General features: G+C 44.2%; 1 protein-coding gene across 1 annotated transcript in view; it reads right to left on the bottom strand.

The window, feature by feature from the left end:
• LOC135882850 (ephrin type-B receptor 5) overlaps window positions 1-18,995 on the bottom strand; it is a 128,898-nt gene extending 109,903 nt beyond the window's left edge. The window contains exons 1-3 of the mRNA XM_065409881.1: window positions 18,899-18,995; window positions 4,596-4,660; window positions 3,076-3,772 (exon numbers count right to left, since the gene is read on the bottom strand). Of these exons, the coding sequence (XP_065265953.1) occupies window positions 3,076-3,772; window positions 4,596-4,660; window positions 18,899-18,995 (859 nt within the window). The remainder of the gene's footprint in view (window positions 1-3,075; window positions 3,773-4,595; window positions 4,661-18,898) is intronic.
• Window positions 18,996-19,372: the final 377 nt, after the last annotated feature.

The raw sequence follows: 19,372 nt of genomic DNA, 5'->3' as shown, positions 1-19,372 counted from the left end.
AGCCTGTAGCATTTGAACTCCCTATTAAGTGCAAGCACTCTGGATTAAGAAATGCATGTCTCGTTTGAACATATGGGTCAAGATATTTAAAAGTGGGTGCCTAAAATTGGGCTTCTAAATCCATAGTCCACCTAAATCAGTGGTCTGATGTTCAAAAAGGGTGAGCACCCAGCAGTTTCAATGAGACTGTTGGGTGCTGACTACTTTTGAAAATCAGGACCCTTGCTAGTTGCCTAAATATGGTTTCAGGAGTCAAACTTTGGTCATCCATTTTTGAAAACCATTGTATTGCCTCTACAACACATTCATAACTGCAGTAAAATGCTGTCTATCAGAAAAAAATATAGCAATCTAAAGCATGTTTTCACATTTTTTTTAAAAAGGTAAAAAAAATCCCAGGATGGGGGGCGACCTTTAGTAAGATACATTTAATGTTGTAAATAAATTCCAGTTTAATTATTGAACTTATCAGAACATTCTAATTGCTTGAAAACCACGAAATATTTGGAAGCCTAGAAATTCAAAGTGAGGGTTCCACAAACAATCTTAGCTCTGACTATGTAATATGTCTCATTTTTTAGCTAATCCCTAATAACTGCCTTACACTTAACAAGTATACCTCATTCACACTTCCAGTATTGTCTTTTCAGCTACCATGATGTAAAAACAGAAAAGATATTGAAGAAGAGCTAGTGGGATACCCTCAGTATTGGAGTAACTTGATTTTGATTCTGGTTCATATTGGATATACCATATCACCTAGAAATTTATTACCCATTATGGTGTATATACAGTACAGATCTAGAAGCCAGCTTCACATCACTGCTTATGTCTTCACTGCAGAGTTAACCCAGGCTCTCACATGGATTTTAGTCCAACTCACAAAACCATCCACTCAAAAACCTCTGAGACGGGTTTGGAGGTGCTTTAAATCCGAGTTAGCTGACCTGGCTGTGGGTATAGATTAGAGCCCGAGTTCTGCTTTAACTCCGGCTAACCCATCCACTTTGCAGTGTAGATGCAGGCTACCTAACTCAGATCCTGACAGTCCTCCAGTGCTTTCCTCCAATTCCCCCAATACTCTATTCTGGGAGTGAGAAACTGTATAAACTCAGAACAAAAAGATAGTCCCTACCTCCAGAAGCTTGCTAAAAACCTACTCCTTTCTCCTGCACCAGAAGTCACCTACCAGTTTATATACACTGAGATGTTTAAACCCCATAATCCAGGCAGCCTGCTCCATTTCTACACAGCACTTGAACAGCAATGCCATCTGGGAGTTCCTTCTCTCAGCCTGTTGCCAGCTGGTCAGAGGCTGACACCAAGGTTCTGGTGGATATCTGGTGTGAGGTCACTAAGCAGCATGATTTGAGGAGATGTACCCAAAATCAACATGTCTACAAGAACACCTCCATGAGCCTGGCAGAGGAGAGGATTTGCTGGATGGGAATTCAGTACAGGTGAAGAATCAAAAACCTGAAAGGTGCATGCCACAATGCAAAAGATGCCAGTGACAGCAACTCACTGGAGTCCACTGTCATGGTAGATGGGCTTTTGAGATTGGACAGAGTTATTCTTACTGCTCAACTGGGGACAGAGGGACTGGAGGAACCAGGCCAGACCTTCCTGCACTTCAGTTATTGCTGACAGTAAAAAAGACACAGACATTTTAACACTTTAGCTTGAAGTTAGTGGGTCTAATCAAGCTGAAGGTGTTAAACTTTGTCTACATTGGTGTGAAGTGGAAATTTCAATGGAGTTTAGCTAGCTTGACTGAGTTAACTGCATTGCAAAAAGCACCAGTTTTCCAAGTCCAGACAAGCCCTGAGTCAGCCAGGAAGCCTTCCAGCAAAAACAGGAAAGATGGGACTTGGCACTTGTTTCTAAGATAAAAAACAAGTAGGAGAAATAGGCCTTCCCTTTTAAATCCATCTTAAAACAACATGAAACAAATAAAAGGCACAGAGCAATTTTTTTTCCTTTGCGGGTCACCTGCACTATGAATTTCCCAACCGTCAAACTTTGTTTTTAATTTTTCAATTTAACTTTGTTACATTTACAACAATATTTTAATAAGGTTGTGAATTAATTGATATCCATATAAAATCTTAACTGCACCTTCAATCACTTCACATAATGCATGTACAAGGTGATATAAATAAGGTTCTTTAAAAACCTCATGGCGTTTTTCACTGGGCATTGACCACAGGAATCTTAACCCCAATGTACTGGCCAATTTCTTATTTGAGTAGATTACATTCTGTGTACAATTGCCCCCGCAGCTGAAACTAAATAATACATTACTCTCATTTCTTGCATTGACCTAAACTGCTGTGTTCTGTTGCTATGTGCTGAGGTGGCTGCATGTCAGTGCTGGGTGGAGCACAGTAGGAATCTACATTGTATACAAACCACTTAAGAAGCAGTTTGATCTAAGGGACTGACTGACCACAGGGTTAAGAGTCAAGAAATCTTAAACTCAGTGTGGAATGTGGAATGCTCAGGACTGCCCAGGTTTAGGCCCAATCTGAAACTTATGTGAATTGAGGATGAAGTAGGGGTTGAGTCCAATTCCTAGTGGGCAGCTGCCCTTTTCACACCAAACATCACCACTACACCTCTACCCCGATATAACGCTGTCCTCGGGAGCCAAAAAATCTTACCGTGCTATAGGTGAAACCGCGTTATATTGAACTTGCTTTGATCCACCGGAGTGTGCAGCCCCGCTCCCCCGGAGCGCTGCTTTACCGCGTTATATCTGAATTTGTGTTATATCGGGTTGGTTATATCAGGGTAGAGGTGTATATCCTGGCAGCCTCAGCAGAGAAGCTGAGCCCTAAATGGGCCATGGAGGCTCAAACCCCCCTCTTCGGCCCTAGAAGTGGTCCCTCTAAGTCACGGCTGAGACTCACTGATTATGAAGAGGACACACTGCTGTTATGCCTGCTCTGGGGTGGGGAGAGGATTTGCTCTCCAGGGGTCTCATTCTGGCACCTTTAAGCAGCTGCTCACTGTGGCTTAGAGACCCAACAGGGAAAGGTATAGGTAGTGTGGGGGAAGGAGGAAGTCTCTCACCTTTGCAGGCTCCTTCGTCATTAGCAGGTTGGTAGCCAGGCCTGCAGGTGCACCTCCCAATGGCCACCATCCACTCGCCTTCCCCATTGCAGTGCAGCCTGACGCCAGAGGACCCGGCCGTACTTGCCTCCTCTGCATCCGCCACACAGGTCCCCACCGCCTCCACCAGCGAGGTCCTCTCTCCACCGGCAAAGGTCTCTGGGAAGGAGGCAAACCCCCTCACCACAGCTGGGCACTTGTAGAAGAAGACTTGTACAGCCACCAGTGACATGCAGGCCCCTGAGTCCTGGAATGCCAGGTAGAAGCCATGCCGGGTGAGCGGCCCAAAGCTGCGTACCTTGACATTCATCTTCACCACCTTCCCAGTGCTGTCCACCTGTGAGAAGCTTTCGTCAGCTGCAATGGTATCCACCTTGGTCCAGGGCCCCTCGTGCCATTCAGGCAGATCCTGCGTAGCCATGTTGGTTTCCGCCTGATAGTAATAGAGGGTGAAGGTCTCCTTGCAGGAAGAAGCCACGGTCCGCATGCTGGCACAGTCACGCACCGAGAAGCGGAGACGGACATGGACTCGGTGGGCCCCACGCCGCTCTATGAAGTGAGTGCGCAGCCAGTTATTTTGGCCCGGCTCAGCCACATTGCAGACCTCAAAGGTTCGGATCAGGTGCTTCTTGTCATCCAGGACACTCACCTCGTCCCACTGTGATGAATGGGCAGTGGAGAGAGAGGTGGAGAAGTTGTTAGAGGGGTTTCACACATGCGGCAAATCTGGGATACAATGATCACAGGTCTCTGGATCACAGGGACCAGGACTCACTATCTTTACAACAGGCTCCTTCTATCTGAGCCTTCTACTTGCCTCTTGGACAAACAGTGCTGGGGCCCCACACTGGGACTTGGGCTGATGCCTGATTCTGACAGCACTCAGAGCAAGGACTGTTGCACTGTTAAAGGGGCTGCCCTGCAGTGGAGGCGTTAAACAAAGCTCAATTCAACCCTCTGTTGGGCAGGTAGTACCCCAGGCTGGCATTGCTGGAGAGTACTAGGGGGAAACGGGATACTGCAGTGCAATGTTAGCATCCTAAATGTCTTGGTGACACCTCTCTTTGCCCTGGCCTTTCCTATCTCAAGACTGAGAAGAGACACACAAAACAGAGAGAGACAGAGCGTCCTTTGGAGAAGGTGTTAAACACAGCTCCCTTGCACCTAGCTCTGACTCAGCTGGGCTGTCCCTGTGGAAGCTTAAGATTTCATGAGTACTTCTGAAGGGGGAAAAACACCCAGAGAGTTAGAAATGAATCTAACATTGTAGCTCTAGTATCCCCCTCTCTCAGTCACATGCTTCTAATGCCTTTGCCTGTGTGGTCCAGTATCTGACTCAGCACAATATAAAGCATTTTGGATACTCTGTATGAATGAAAACTGGAAAAGAAACCTATTCCGCTCCAACCCCACCTTCCCAGATGGCTATGTAAGCCTTCCCACAGGTGGTGGAGGAAGAAAGAGGGCCAGGGAGCACTTACCCCATCAGGAGGGTGGGTGGTCCAGCCGATTTCCGAGGTCTCTCCTGTTGTATCCAGAAGTATTTCTGTTTTTAAAAAAATAGTCTTTTGTACTTTTCCAAACATCAGCTGCTCAAGCTCGATATGTTCCCTACAAGACTCCTTCCTGCATCTCATCCCCTGGAGGGGATATACTGTGCTTCCAGCCCCACACACCTCACTCGCAGAGAGATCTGTGTTCTGAGATAATGCCTGGCCTCATCCGGAAGTCAGAATTCTGTTCCCAGCTTTCCCCTATGATCTAGGGAAAGGTCTGCAATTCAGTGACTCAATGGATGATCTCTGGGATTCAGATTGATCCAGTGGTTAAGGCACCAGACGGAAAGCCTGTGTTTTAATTCTAGCTCCGCCAATTGCCACTGTTAAATGATATTGGCCAAGTCTCTTACAACCTATTGACTTTCCCAGGAGTCCAGTATACTCAGCACCTCCAAGGATCAAGCCTATCCAAGCAACCATTCTACATTTCTTTCCTAAGTAATTTTAGCCCTGGTGGAAGATGCCAGACTTAATTACCCTTGGAGATTAAAGTCCTCTATTTAGGTCCAAAGCAGTACAGCACTGGCTGCAGCAGCACAAGCTACACACACAAATATCCCCTACCAATGTACCTCATTTCTGAGACCACTAAGAAAGGAGAGGGGGTGAAAGGTCACTGTATCGAATTTACACATGCTGGTATTTTTTGCGAGTCAACAGCTCTCTGAAGTTCTGGAATTTAAAACTCTGTTTGCTTGTTTGTTACTGTTTTTCTTTCATTTTGTTTTCTATAAAAATTAGGAAATACCATTTAAAACAACTTTGTGAAAAGAATATTAAAGGTGAGCTTGTCCCAAGCCTTTATAGAGTAGGGAGCCCAAGGAGGACACAACAGCAGTATCAAGAGAGTGCAGGGATTTCTCCCTTTGTATGCTTGTAGGGATGCACATCACACCAAAGGAGGCAGGGAGGAAGCAGGGCCACATCTCTCCTCCATGAGGCACAATCCTTCCCCAAGCCATCTCTGGGGCGCTGTAGCTCTGCACCACACCATACTCATCAGTGCCTGAATGGCACGATCTGGCACTGGGGTGGCACTTTGACATCTCTTTGCTTCACCTGCACGGCTTCATTCTGATGGAATAACCAATGGGTTTATTTTTTGATGAACAAAGAACATTTTCTAAATCAGGTTTGAGTCATTTCCTCTGCTTAAGTGTACCCAAACGCAGAGCATGAAAATCTGAGAAGAGATGGAGAAAGAAAAGGGGATTTGGGGGATTTAGGGCAGGGGAGAAAGAAAGAAAGAAAGAAAGAAAGAAAGAAAGAAAGAAAGAAAGAAAGAAAGAAAGAAAGAAAGAAAGAAAATAGAAAAGCCTTGTTCAACTGCCTGGGCTCTGGGCTGCTGGCAGGCAGTATATTCCCCAGATGGCTTCTCTCCAGTGACCCAGGTAATCTTTATCGAGCGCATGAATATTTCACAGACTAACGGATACATGCAGCCTGGCGCTGACAGGGCTCTCCCTCCAATGGTGAATATTTAAAAAGCCAAGATGCATTAGAAACCGACAAGTGTGCGCATGCACGGCACATGTGGGGAAAATGGCCCTCCAATGCCATAACTCCGATGCAAAGGTATGCAACAAGAGTGCCGGACATTTACAAGCACAGCGGTGTTTCCCCTGTTCCTCCCCACTCTCAATGGCTGCATGTCCTCAATCAGATCAATAGTCCCATCTAGTCCTGCATCCTTGCCACATTTAGTCAGACTAGTGGCCTACCTCATCCAGGATCCTGCCTTCCACCAACACAGATCACACCACCGCTCTGTTTAGTCCAGTACCCCAGCATGGAGGGAAAGTAGATCCTGCTAGAAATCCAGCCTCCTGCCATGTTAGATCAGACCAACAATCTATCTAGTGCAGGGGTCTCAAACATGCGCCAGCCCGCGGAGTTATTAGCTGCAGCCCGACAAGCTCCCCGAGCCCCCCCCCCCCCCCCGCTCCCCCGAGTTATTTCCTGCGGCTGCCAAGCAGGGGTGTCTCTATGTTTTTTGCCGCCCCAAGCACGGCAGTCAGGTGGCCTTCGGTGGCGCGCCTGCGGGCAGTCCGCGGTCACGTGGATTCGGTGGCGTTTCTGCGAGTGATCTGCCGGTCCCGCAGCTTCGGCGCACCCGCTGCTGAATTTCCACTGAAACCGCGGGACTAGCGGACCTCCCGCAGGTACGCCGCCGAAGGCCGCCTGACTGCCGCCCTCACAGCAACTGGCAGGCCTAGAGCCGTCCCTGCCGCCAAGCTCCCCTCCCCCGCCGCCCCCCCTCCCTCCCAGCGCGCCGCGTCCCTGCTCCTTTGCCTACCTCCAGGTGCTTCTCGCTTTCCAGGAGGGAGGGGAGAGGAGCAGGGAGCCGCGCGCTCAGGGGAGGAGGCGGAGAAGAGGCGGGGCAGGGGCAGGGATTTGGGGAAAGGGTTGGAATAAGGGCAGGGAGGGGGCAGAGTTGGGGTGGGGACTTTGGGGAAGGGGTTGGAATGGGGGCGGCGAAGGGGTGGGAAGAGGCGGGGCAGGGGCGGGGCCTCATGGAAGGGGTGGAGTGGGGGTGGAGCCGGGGCGGGGAGGGGTGTCAGTGATGCAGCCCTCAGGCCAATGTACTATTCCTCATGTGGTCCTTGTGGTCATTTGAGTTTGAGATCCCTGCTCTAGTGCAATATCCTACCTAATGCAGTATCCATATCAGATCACATCACTTGATCCTTTTAGTCCTGTACCCCATCTCTAGCAGGGGACAACACCGAATATTTTAGCAGAAGACAAAAGTTCCGCATACAACTCCAGTCAACTGAGCAACATTCTATACTGGGTTAAAATCCCTCCTTGATCATTGAAGCAATCTTAAATCTTGTAACATAAGATTTGATTATCTTGTTATCCTTACTGTTATTTTAGCTCACACACACAACAAATTATTGATCATAAAACTGTCCACTCTCCCTTCCTCCACCCCCAAATCCAGCTACAGTATCTATCTCCATGACTTTCCACAGCAGTGAATTCCATTGGTTAATTATACTCTGCCTAAAATGCATTCTCTTGACTACTCATTCATTCTAACTTGACTACTCATTTATTTCATAGTCACCTCTTGTTCTCAAATTATGGGGCAAGATAAAAAAGAAACGGGGATAAAGAGGAATTTCCATTCTCTCCTTCTTTATTCTGAATATATTGACTCAAACTAGGAACTGTTCAGATTGGGAAGATTTTTAAGGGATTACTTCAAATTTACCAAAGATTTTCGCTAGGAATTTCCTTTCATTTTTACAAAACATTTAAGAATTGCTTAGCAACAGGAGTCCCTGCAGAGCTCACAAACTGCACAGGAATGGTCCATGTTGCTGATCAATCTGTTTCACCCCCTCACCATGTGACTTCCTATGTCTCCCAGATAGGAGCTTCTATCCCCTTCCCCCTCCCATTACGGTCTCTGATTCCCCCATCATGTAGGAAGGGGCATGTAAAGTGGACTTAGTAGATTTATTTGGGAAACAGTAAAAAAAGCTGCTACGTGGACCTTATTTCCTCTCAATACCTCATGTTGCTCATTCCCTCCTACACTCTCCTCTTGTCTCTTCTCTGTGCACACTCCCTCCAGCAATGCCCCTCTGCCATGTACACTGGACAAATTGAACAGTCTCTATGCAAATGAATAAATGGACACAAATGAGACATCAAGAATTGTAACATTCAAAAACCAGTAGGAGAGCACTTCAATTTCCCTGGACACTCAAAAACAGACTTAAAAGTGGCAATTCTTCAACAAAAAGACTTCAGAAACAGACTTCAACAAGAAACGGCAGAACTGGAATTAATTTGCAAATTTGACACCATCAAATTAGGCCTGAATAAAGACTGGGAGTGGCTGGGTCACTACAAAAAATAAATTTCCCTCTGTTGATATTCACACCTTCTTGTCAACTGTTGAGAATGGGCCTCATGCACCCTAATTGAATTGGCCTCGTAAGCACTGACCCCCCACTCGGTAAGGCAACTCCCATCTTTTCATGTGCTGTGTATTTATACCAGCCTACTATATTTTCCACTCCATGCATCAGATGAAGTGGGTTATAGCCCATGGAAGCCTATGCCCAAATAAATTTGTTAGTCTCTAAGGTGCCACAAGGACTCCTCGTTGTTTTTACTTCCTCCTACATAGTTCCCCGCCCCTCTACCCCGATCTTTCCTCCTCTCACTCTCCCAAAACTAGCCCCATCCCTCTCCCATCATGGATTCCTGTAGACCCCTCCCACAAAACCCCAAATTAGTAAATAATTCTACCCACAAACCCCAAAATTCTGGTCAAAAGCACCAATCCTTGCCAAAACCAACATATTAAAACGAATGGGGAGTTCCTAGACCTAGTGACTTTGGAGTCATGGCAAGCCAAACAAGGAAACTAAAATGTAAGAAACTACATTCATATTATGGTCACTCAGCAAAGTGAATATACCAGTGTGAAACATGTGCCACCTTAAAACTGCCTCTTGTGCTATGCATTGCAAAACAATCTCATGATCACATACTGGTTCTCAAGTAATCTACATAATATCATAGAGTTGTTTCAGCCGCCTAAGATACACTTGTGTTGCATCTTTTAATATTATTTTCATTATGAAATGCTACCTTTAATTTCATTCTCTTCATTATTCAGCATATCTTTTGAGAGCTGCTGAGTAGCTAAAACTCCCATTGCCTTCTGGCAGCCCGCAGGATTCAGCACTTACACATTTTACATGTTGAGCTCTCTTCTCTTCAGGATAGGAATTTTAATAATTCTCTCAGCAGGAATATACTACACATTCAACAGGATTTTTTAGTTCCCTTGATACAGACAGATACACCTCTGAACAGTAATTTATTACTGTAGGATTTTGCAATCTGTTGCCTCACAGAAATAAGTTTCTAGAACAGCATTAACACTGCGATTTTATGATTTCTTGTTTACAACATCTCAAATAGCAGGGGAACTAATTTGTATTTTTCAGGTGACCTATATTCAAACTGTCATAATAAAGTTGAAATATTGCTTTCTCTGGGCTGTCTCTTTTTTACAAACTTTGTTTTATTTAGGTGGCAATAAGAAAAATTATGGTAAAAAATACATAGATAACACAGTCCAGTTTTAACCAGTTTAGAAATACGTCCAGTTCTGGAAAATAGTGTGGCGCAGTGAAATAAGATAGATAGTAGTGACTGAATCATATGTCCTAATAGTAGTGGCTATTTTTTAAAAGAATGAGTAAATAAAACAAGCAAAACAAATGGTCAGGGATGCAATCCCATGCTCAGAGAGACCCTAAACTGCTGACTGCCACGCTGGGCGTGGAAGATGGGATGAATCACTCCATAATTGCCCTGTTCTATACACTACCCCTGAAGCTCCGGTACAAGGCACTGTCAGAGACAGGATTATGGGCAAGATGGACCATGGTCTGACCCAGTATGGCAGCTCTTATGCTCTTATGAACGTAGTCCAAAAACGTACCCACCAATAGCAATTTTCATATAAATTCAGTATCAAATATAGCAGCAGTCTTTACTCTTAATAAAAATGACTTCTTTACAGTCTGCAGTCCCAAAATAACACAAAGTATAGGGCAATAAATATGCCTGTTATAGGAGAGAACATATTATATATGAGAGGGGGTTCTAAATTGACACAAATGAGACTAGTGAGGTTGGATTTCTTATTGGACATGCCTTCCTTAAAATGCTGCTAATTTTTTTCTTTAATTAGTGTGAATCTCTGTACCCATATTCTACTTATGTTACTGATATGAAAGTTACTGGGACAAATTTAACATATATTTAACTAATTCCAAGAATTAAGGTAATTAAGCATATGTTATACAGATGTTAAATTCTAAATACTAATCTTTTAATACAGAAATTGTTAATGTTAAGGAGTATTCTTTTCTCAGAACATAAGAGACCTCCATTCAAGGGTTCTGCTAGCTTCTGTCAAGGATGTCAGGATCGCCAAATGGCCTGAGATTGTGAAATTTACACAAACTGTTTGTAAACCAGCAGAGATCTGGAGCCTTGGACAGTGATAATCCTTTTTTCTAGGGTGGATAAAAATAGTAATTTAAAAACACTCAAAAATATATTTTTAATTTAAATACTATTTTGTTATTTAAATTAAATACATTTTTATTTTTTTTAAATAAATCCATTTAAAATTAAATTTGAAATTATCACAATCTATATTAAGGTCTAATTTTACTGTAATTCAATATTTACATTCAATAAAAATAATAACATTCAAGCACTATATGTTTGTTGCTGAAATTTTAAAGAAAGCCATACTACTGAACAAGTGGAAGTCACTGGCTAAGCACCAGGAACCAAAGTTTGTTGAAGTGATAAACCAGCTTTTGACAGTAGTAGCCTCTTTTGCAGGTGCAGAGAGAATATCTTCCTCATTTCAATTCCAACTAGTTCAGTTCAAATGACTATTTCATTCAAAGTTGAGAAACCAACTGGGAGTTGAAAAAGCAGGACAGCTTATTTTCCCCTTCCATGCTATGAATCGAAGTAAGGTGTGACAGGATGAGATCTACTAGTTCTAAAACCTTGTTCGACGTGGTGACGAGTAACAATCACAATTCACTAACTACAGATAAAACTTACTTTTTTTATAAACTTCCCTTTTTCTTATGTATCCACCACATTTAAGATAGTTTTACATAACTAATAAAAAAAATTAAAATTCTGCTTCAGTTCATTTTTAATTAAATTCCAAGTTCCATCCAAATTCAGCTTAACATAAAACATTAGTAAAAAAGTAATCATCAACTAGAAAATAATACATTATTAACCATTTTCTAATATAATACAAAAATGTAAATATTAAAAATCTGAATGTCTTAAGCTATGTAACTGCTTCAATAAATGTGTATTGAATAGTGAACCCTCTGATTAGCAAAGAAAAGTACCAAATTTAGTGATTGTAAAGGGTACATTTAGTTGCAAATCAACATCTTTTAATAGTTGACAAGTGAGAATTAACCTTTGTTAGGAAAAGAGCTAAAAAGTACAAATGCAAACAAGATTAAAATAGATTATGTAAACCAAGATTTCCTGCTTGCTGATTTAAATCATAATTAAAGTGAGTAATTTAAATCACTTGGATTTAAATCAATCCACCCTGCTTTTTTTCCTTTCTTTGTTGTTGCGGTTGTTTTGCTTTTATAAAAGCTTTAAAATTGGGTAATTTCAGTGTAAAAAAATAATCCCTGTGTTAGTGTCAGGTTGTACACAGTTAAAGAATCAGAAAAGGGAGGTCAGGAAAGTTAAGACTAAATGCCCAAATTAACTCTGCATATGCATTGTGATACCATCTAATCATATGATCACCTATTATTCCTCTAGTAATACAGTGTTATATATTTTCTTCTACAACTGAAAGGCTGATCCTGGCAACATTTGCTACTGAGTCAAGTGCTTCCTCTTCTACATAGTCCTACTGCAGTCAGTCAGGTTGCCCTTTATGACATACAAAAGTGGCCTGACATTTTTTTCATGTCTTTGTTTTTTAATTTTTTTTCCTGCCTGTTTTTTGCCTTCGAAATATCAGGAGTGTCAATTCTGGTTTTGCTGGAGCATCTGTTAGGGAGCTTAAACAGTGCATAATGTAAGCACTCACTCTTCATTTGATGGGTCAGGGGTGTTGAACTTTTAATACAAGCTTCTCTTCTCCAAAATGTTCATTAGTCAATAAAGTTAAATAGATGTTTACAAAAACAAAAAAGCTCCCAACGTTTTAAACAGCCCCACTAAAATCCATTCCCCTCTCAACTGCTCAGCCTCCACACTCTTGCCTCTTGTGATGTCATCATTTTACTAGTTCTTTACTCATTATTGAGTCTTCCAGCTTAGACAGGACCCGAATTTCTAATATGAAACACAAGCAGGAGAATGAAACAGAGAAAATGTTCTTTAAAAAAACCAACCCTTTGAGGCCTTCTTTATACAGAATAAAGAAGCAAACAAGGACATGAGCCCATTTTTTTGACTTTGCAGATGCCCTTTAAGAAACTGCTTCAAAGATAATGTCTTCTCAAGGTTATTACAAGACCGCCTCCAGCAAGCAATTGATTACTGTTGGACTCTTAAGATGATTTTCACTATATTAAGCCCAGTCAGTGTAAGAAATAGGGGTAGAATGTAGGACTGCCTGGGCTCATAGCCCGGTATATATTCTCTTATGCCAATGAGGCATTTTGGTAGGAAGAAATGCTACTGAAGCAGCAGAATTTTCCTTTTTACCATATCTTGAATTTGCCCAAAACATTTGGAAAGGTTATCCAGTCTGGTATGGAGCCATTCTGGAGTTTGAACGGTTCACGGTAAAGCATAATTAGCCATTCACACATACAGAACACATTTTTCCTTAGGTGTGCACTTACCAAGTTTAGCAAAATAAATAAATAAATAAATAAATAAATCTGCATGAACAGTACATGATTTTCAAACATTTATAGCTCAGTCAAATCAAAACCAATTTCCTGTATGACAAGACTGCACACTGTTCCTTGGGGAGGGCTATTGCACTGACAAAACGACTCTAATCTCAGTCATTTGGCCTGTAGCTCTCTATTATACAACGCTGCAAGTTTTTCTTATGCATTGTTCATAAAATGTAATCCCCCATGGAATTAGTTGTTCCTGACATATTACAATGAGCCTTTAGGGCAGTATTTTCAGCCTGTGGTCCGAGGAACCCTGGGGGTCCACAGACTATGTCTAAGGGGTCCATGAAAGGTTGTCTTTACCATAGAACAGTAGTTTTCAACCTGTGGTCCACAGACACCTGGGGGTCCACAGACTATGTCTAAGATTTCCAAAGGATTCCCATCTTCATTCGAAATTTTTTAGGGGTCCTCAAATGAAAAAAAGCTGAAAACCACTAATCTAGAGGACTTATCCCTGCACTACAGCAGCAATGGCTACAAAGGTTCAGGACTTTGTTTTCCAAATTGTCTAGAGTCCAGGGTGGAGCTAGAACAGAGGTGGGCAAACTATGGCCATCGGGCCCCTCCTGCCCGGCTCCTGAGCTCCTGGCCCGGGAGGCTAGTCCCCGGACCTTTTTCAGCTGTTTCCCCTCCCACGTAGCCTAGGCTCACTGCGCCGCCGGCGCAATGCTCTGGGCGGCGGGACTGTGAGCTCTTGCCAGGCAGTGCAGCTGCAGAGCCCCAGTCAGAGGTAGGGGTTCCGGGGGCGGGCAAGGAGAAGGGGTGGCTGGATGGGGCGGGGGTCCCGGGGGGCAGTCAGGAATAAGAGGAGGGGTTGGATGGGATGGCAGGGGGCAGCCAGGGGCGGGGGGCCTGGGGGCGGTCAGGGGACAGGGAACGGGGGGGTTGGATGGGGCAGGAGTCCTGGGGGGGCCATCAGGGGGTGAGAAGCAGGGGGGGTAGGATGGGTGCGAGGGCCAGGCCACGCCTGGCTGTTTGGGGAGGCACAGCCTCCCCTAACCGGCCCTCCATATAATTTTGGAAACCTGACGTGGCCCTCAGGCCAAAAAGTTTGCCCGCCCCTGAGCTACAAGCTGGAAGTTACATCAAGAATCAATCATAAGCCAGAACTCAAAGATAAAGGGTTTGGTTTTACTTTTGGTGTTGTCTGTTGGGGCAGAGAGAGAAGCATCACAGCCTGGCAGGTCCCCATTCAACTTCCCATTCCTACCCAAAGGGAAATTTGAACTCAGTGGGAGGTCACTGGGTCATTAAAGGGCATCAGACCAGCAGAGACCAGCAACCCAGGAGGTTGAGGAGTGATTCTAAGGCCTTGTATACACTGCCACCTTATAGCGCTGAATCTTTCTCGCTCAGGAGTGTGAAAAAACACCCCCCTGAGTGATGCGAGTTTCAGTGCTGTAAAGTGGCAGTGTAGACAGTGTACCAGTGCTGGGAGCTGCACTCCCAGCGCTGGGAGCTACTCCCCTCGTGAGGGTGGGGTTTTTTGCATGCTGGTGCCACAACTACACAGCCACGCTAAAGCACTGCCAGGGCAACGCTGCTGCAGCAGCACTTTAACATTGGTAGAGAAGACATACCCTTAGTCAGGCTGCTGAGAGCCAGCTTCACTTTCCAGTGGACTCCAGACCAGGGAGCCTCAGCACAATCCTACCCTTCTAGGGGTGAAGATCATGTAAGAAATCCCATTTTATTTATTTTGCTTGTTAGTTTTAAGCTGACCAATGATTATGGTGCTGCATCACCCAGTAAAGAACTGATTTCCAATCCACTATCTGCCTAGGCAGGTGCTAGGAGGGAGCTGGGGGGCTGGGCCCATGTAAATCTTGGGAGGGGGAGGGTTTAAGGTATTGTTGATATTTTATTATTCTAGTTACTACCATTCATTCATTCATTATCCCCTATCCTTTGTGTCATCTACCTAATAAAGTCACCCCTGTTGCTGTATTGTTACTTTTGGGATTGTGATAATTATTTTATTGCTTGTGTACTGGACTACACTCCTACTACATTATTTGACAGAAAACATTTTCCCAAGGGACAGCAGCCCTTGTGTTCCAGACACTAGCATGGTCCCCCTTGGGTGGAGGCACCAAATGCCAAGATAAAGAACCCAGAAGCAATATCATTGAGGGTGAGAGGGAGAAAAGGGTAGGGCTTGAGCCACACCTTAGGGGAAGGGCTGCAAATATAGAAATTATTTCCCTCCCATTTTCCTTTCACTGAAAAAAAAAACATTTTTCCGTGAAATGTTTCAAGGAAACAAAATTTTCACCTTGAAACAGAAACCAAATCAGGAAATCTCAGCCCCCAAATGTAATAGCTTCTCAAAGCTGTGAATGTCTGGAAACGGAATTATCATGGAAACTGTTATGCAACCTTAATTCTAGTGGGTTGCCTCCAGAACCCTGCTATAATGTTCAAGCAGTGAAGAGGCTACAAAAAATGTCCATCTCCAAAACACCTTGCCCAAATTTTCTACAGATGTTCTACCCTAGTCTAAGACTACACCTGTGAAATTTCAGGGGGACTGGGTTCCATTGCAGTGAAGCTGGCGTGTCAGGGTGTCAAATCTGTGTCAAGTGTCTTCAGTCTAGTGTCTCCTTATTATGCTGAAGGAACCCAGGGTTCATTCTGAATTGCCCGGGAGGGCTGCTCCCCCATTTCTTGGCAAGTCCCTGGCCAGTTCCACCCAGAGGAGTGCGCTTTCAAAGGTGATCTTACAAAGGAAAATATATATTGGGTTTTTACTTTTTGCTCTTCTTTACTTCTTTATGATGTATAAAGGAAAGGCCTGAACATTTTATTATTTTTCCTCCCTCCAAAAGCCATAACACTTATTTTCCTATTTTTTCCTTTATTTTTTATTCAGTATCCATTAAGGTCTTGTCTGCCCTGCTTTTCCATTACTGTAGACTGGTAGGATTATGACCATTCAAGCAAAACCTGCTTTGAGAAGGAAAATGATTCATATTCAGGCTGTTTAAATCTATCTAACTCAAATGCCTGAGAAACACACACACACACACACACACACACACAAAAGGATCTCTTCACCTTCACTTAAGGCAGTGGCTCTCAATCTTTCCAGACTACTGTACCCCATTCAGGAGTCTGATTTGTCTTGCATATCCCCAAGTTTCACCTCACTTAAAAACTACTTGCTTACAAAATCAGACATGAAAATACAAAGCACACTATTACTGAATAATTGCTTACTTTCTCATTCTGTCAGTATGAAATTTTAGTTTGTACTGGCTTTGCTAATGCTTTTTATGTAGCCTGTTGTAAAACTAGGCAACTATCTAGATGAATTGATGTACCCCTGGAAGACTTCTGCATACCCCTGGTTGAAAACCACTGAGTTAAGAGACGAGAAAGAATACAGTCAGCATCTGAAGCTTCAAAGTATTCATTCTAAAACCAACAAAGATTAGACTTGAGATTCTTTATATTATATATTCCTTATATTTTCAAACTTACCAGAAACACCTACAATGATCAACACCCCCCACAATATACCTTTCAAGATCCAGGGGTTCTACACATGCCTCTAACAACATTGTTACTTCTGGGGGAATTCTGTGCCACTGCCAATGCAGAATTTTGCAGAAATTAATATGTGCGCAGAATTTCTTTTGGCCCACAGAAATGGGTTGCAGTGCTGCTGGCTGCCACTAGGGGCCACTGGACCCGGCAGAGCCCAGCTCGCACATAGAAGACACTGATGGGAGGAGGGGGAGGAAGCTAGAGGTTTCCCGGCAGCTGCAGATCCTAGCACACCCTGAGGGAACTCCACACAAGCAGGCTGTTTCTTCCTCTTGATCCCTGAGCTCTGAGGGGTAGGGGGCGGGTGTCTGAGCTGGGGGGGGCTGTCATAGGGGTTTCTTTAACTCTCTACTCCTGGGAGTTTTTTTGTGTGTGTCTGTATTGTTACAGACATACTTGCTGACGGGTATTTTGAAATAAATTACCAAAATAATTAAAACTGGGGTGATTATGTAGTGTTATTTTGACAAATAAAATTTGCAGAATTTTAAAATATTGTGTGCAGAATTTTTAATTTTTGGCACAGAATTCCCCCAGGAGTACACATGGTGTACCTCATTCAGTTCATTAAATGCTCCACAGACAATCACTGTGCTCTCAAATGAACTCACACAGGAAAATGATAAAAGGCATGAACACCAGGTCCCCTGTGGGTGAACACTTTTCACAAAGCGATCAATATATCTGACCTATCAGTCCTCATCCTCAAAGGAAACCTGCACAACACTTTCAAAAGATGAGCCTGGGAGCTTAAATTCATAACTTTGCTAGACACTAAAAATCATAGTCTTAATAAAGAACTGGATTTATGGCTTATAGCAATCTGTAACCCACTAACCCTCCCTCCCCCTTTCTGTCCTATGGCTAGAGGTGTTAATGGTATCCATTTCCAGCAGATTCCCAAGCGCTGGTGAAGTCTCAAGGGCTAGTACTGTATGTAGGAAACCCACTCCGCCCCCTCAGTCAGGGTGGGCCGGGTCTGGTGGCTCAGACACATGGACAGCCTGTGAGCTCAGTGCAGAGACAGACCTTCCTCTCCATGCTTGGGGCTTCCATTATAATGTCAGAGGAAATCATGTCAGCACACCAAATTGGTTTATATTATAAATCTCAGCCCATTTCTCTTCTCTCCCCATCCCCCACTTTCCATCTCTTTCATATAAAGACATGTCTCTTCCTGACCTTGATCTTAATGACAATGCTTTAGATATGGGTTTCATTTTCCCTTTCATTTGTTCCCCAGTCTCTGTCCTCCTTTCCCCTTCCCTATCTCCCCACCCTCCATTCCCCCCTCCTCCTCTCCCTCTACGTCTTTCTTTCACCATCTCCCTCCTGCTTTCCAACTCCCTTTTTTTCAAAGGCTTTCACGTGTGAGTGAGAGATGAGCATTCATCACAAACCAGTTCGGGTCAGTGAACATATGTGGCCACAGGGATTTTCCTTGGCACAAACAAGGGGGTTGTTTACAACACCTCTACCCCCTCCTTCTCTAATTCTGTCTCTCTCTCCCTCAGTCAGTTTCTCTTATCTCTTCCCTCTCCCTCCCCCCTTTCACCTACTCTCTCTTCTCCCCTTCCCTCTGCCAGCATTCTGGCCTCTCTTCTCCTCCCTGCTTTTTCCTGTTCTCCCTCTTCCATCCTCTCCCACTCTCCTTCAGTGGCTCAGCATAAACTGCCCCCTGGTGCCAGTGTAGAACATTCCCTTCATGTCTGCAATTTTGGGGCTGGTGGTTAAAAACCGTAAGGGCAAGAGCTGCTGATTGCAGCCCAATGGGAAGAGTAACAGCTCTTTGGAGACTGAATTCCACAAAACAGGCATGACATGGGCAATAGCAATACAATCATCCCACACACTCTAACCAATCCCCCCTCAACTGCCTTACCCCTGGGAACAAGAGGGGAGTTTAGGGTCAATGCAAACCTTGGCCTCTCTCTGCCAAGACAGCCAACAGGGATGTTGAGTAATGCTATTGGTGCTTATTGGAATGTGGATGCCTGTCCCACTAAGAACTGGACTAAGACCCTCCACAACTCATAAAACACTGAACACCCATCAGAGAGGGACACATTTTGGTCATTACTGATCTGAAGCAGGAGCAGAACAGATTAGCATGCTGAAGGCTCCATAGCCTGCTCCCCAGCACCCCCTGAGCCATTCAGTCTCCTCAGGCTTTAGAAAGAGCTTATTTTAACAAAAACCTGCTCTTACCTTCCAGTGAGGTGGCTAGGTGAAACAGGCAGACCAGCCACAGCCAACCCATTCCTACTGCTCTTCTCCTTGCCCTTAAGGCAGCCTTAAGATCCATGTAGCTTCTCCAGGGACTCCACCATCTCCAAATAACACTCCCAACTCCCTTCAAGAGTTCCAAGGCAGTTTCAGGTGGGTCAGGGCCTCTCCACGCCAAAGCACAAGTGTCTCCACACAACAGGGGTGACTGGGGAGAGACAGAAGGTGAAGAAAGGAAATCAGGTAGCCACAATTTCAAGCTATGACATGGCAGCTTCATAAGTACCAAACACAACCCTACTCCAGCATATGCTGTGCCTGACCCATAGTTGCAGAGTTATATCACAGACTGAATGCATGCCATGACAGCACTGCCCCTCCCCACTCCTCATTCCCCATGCCTCAGCAGTGGTTTAGGAGGCCTCCAGACTCACAGGGAGTGCTTCACTGAGTCAG

Source organism: Emys orbicularis, chromosome 1 (assembly GCF_028017835.1).
Source record: "Emys orbicularis isolate rEmyOrb1 chromosome 1, rEmyOrb1.hap1, whole genome shotgun sequence".
NCBI lineage: Eukaryota > Metazoa > Chordata > Testudines > Emydidae > Emys > Emys orbicularis.
The sequence above is the reverse complement of the archived record's forward strand: the minus strand, read 5'-3'. Positions and strand labels throughout refer to the sequence as shown.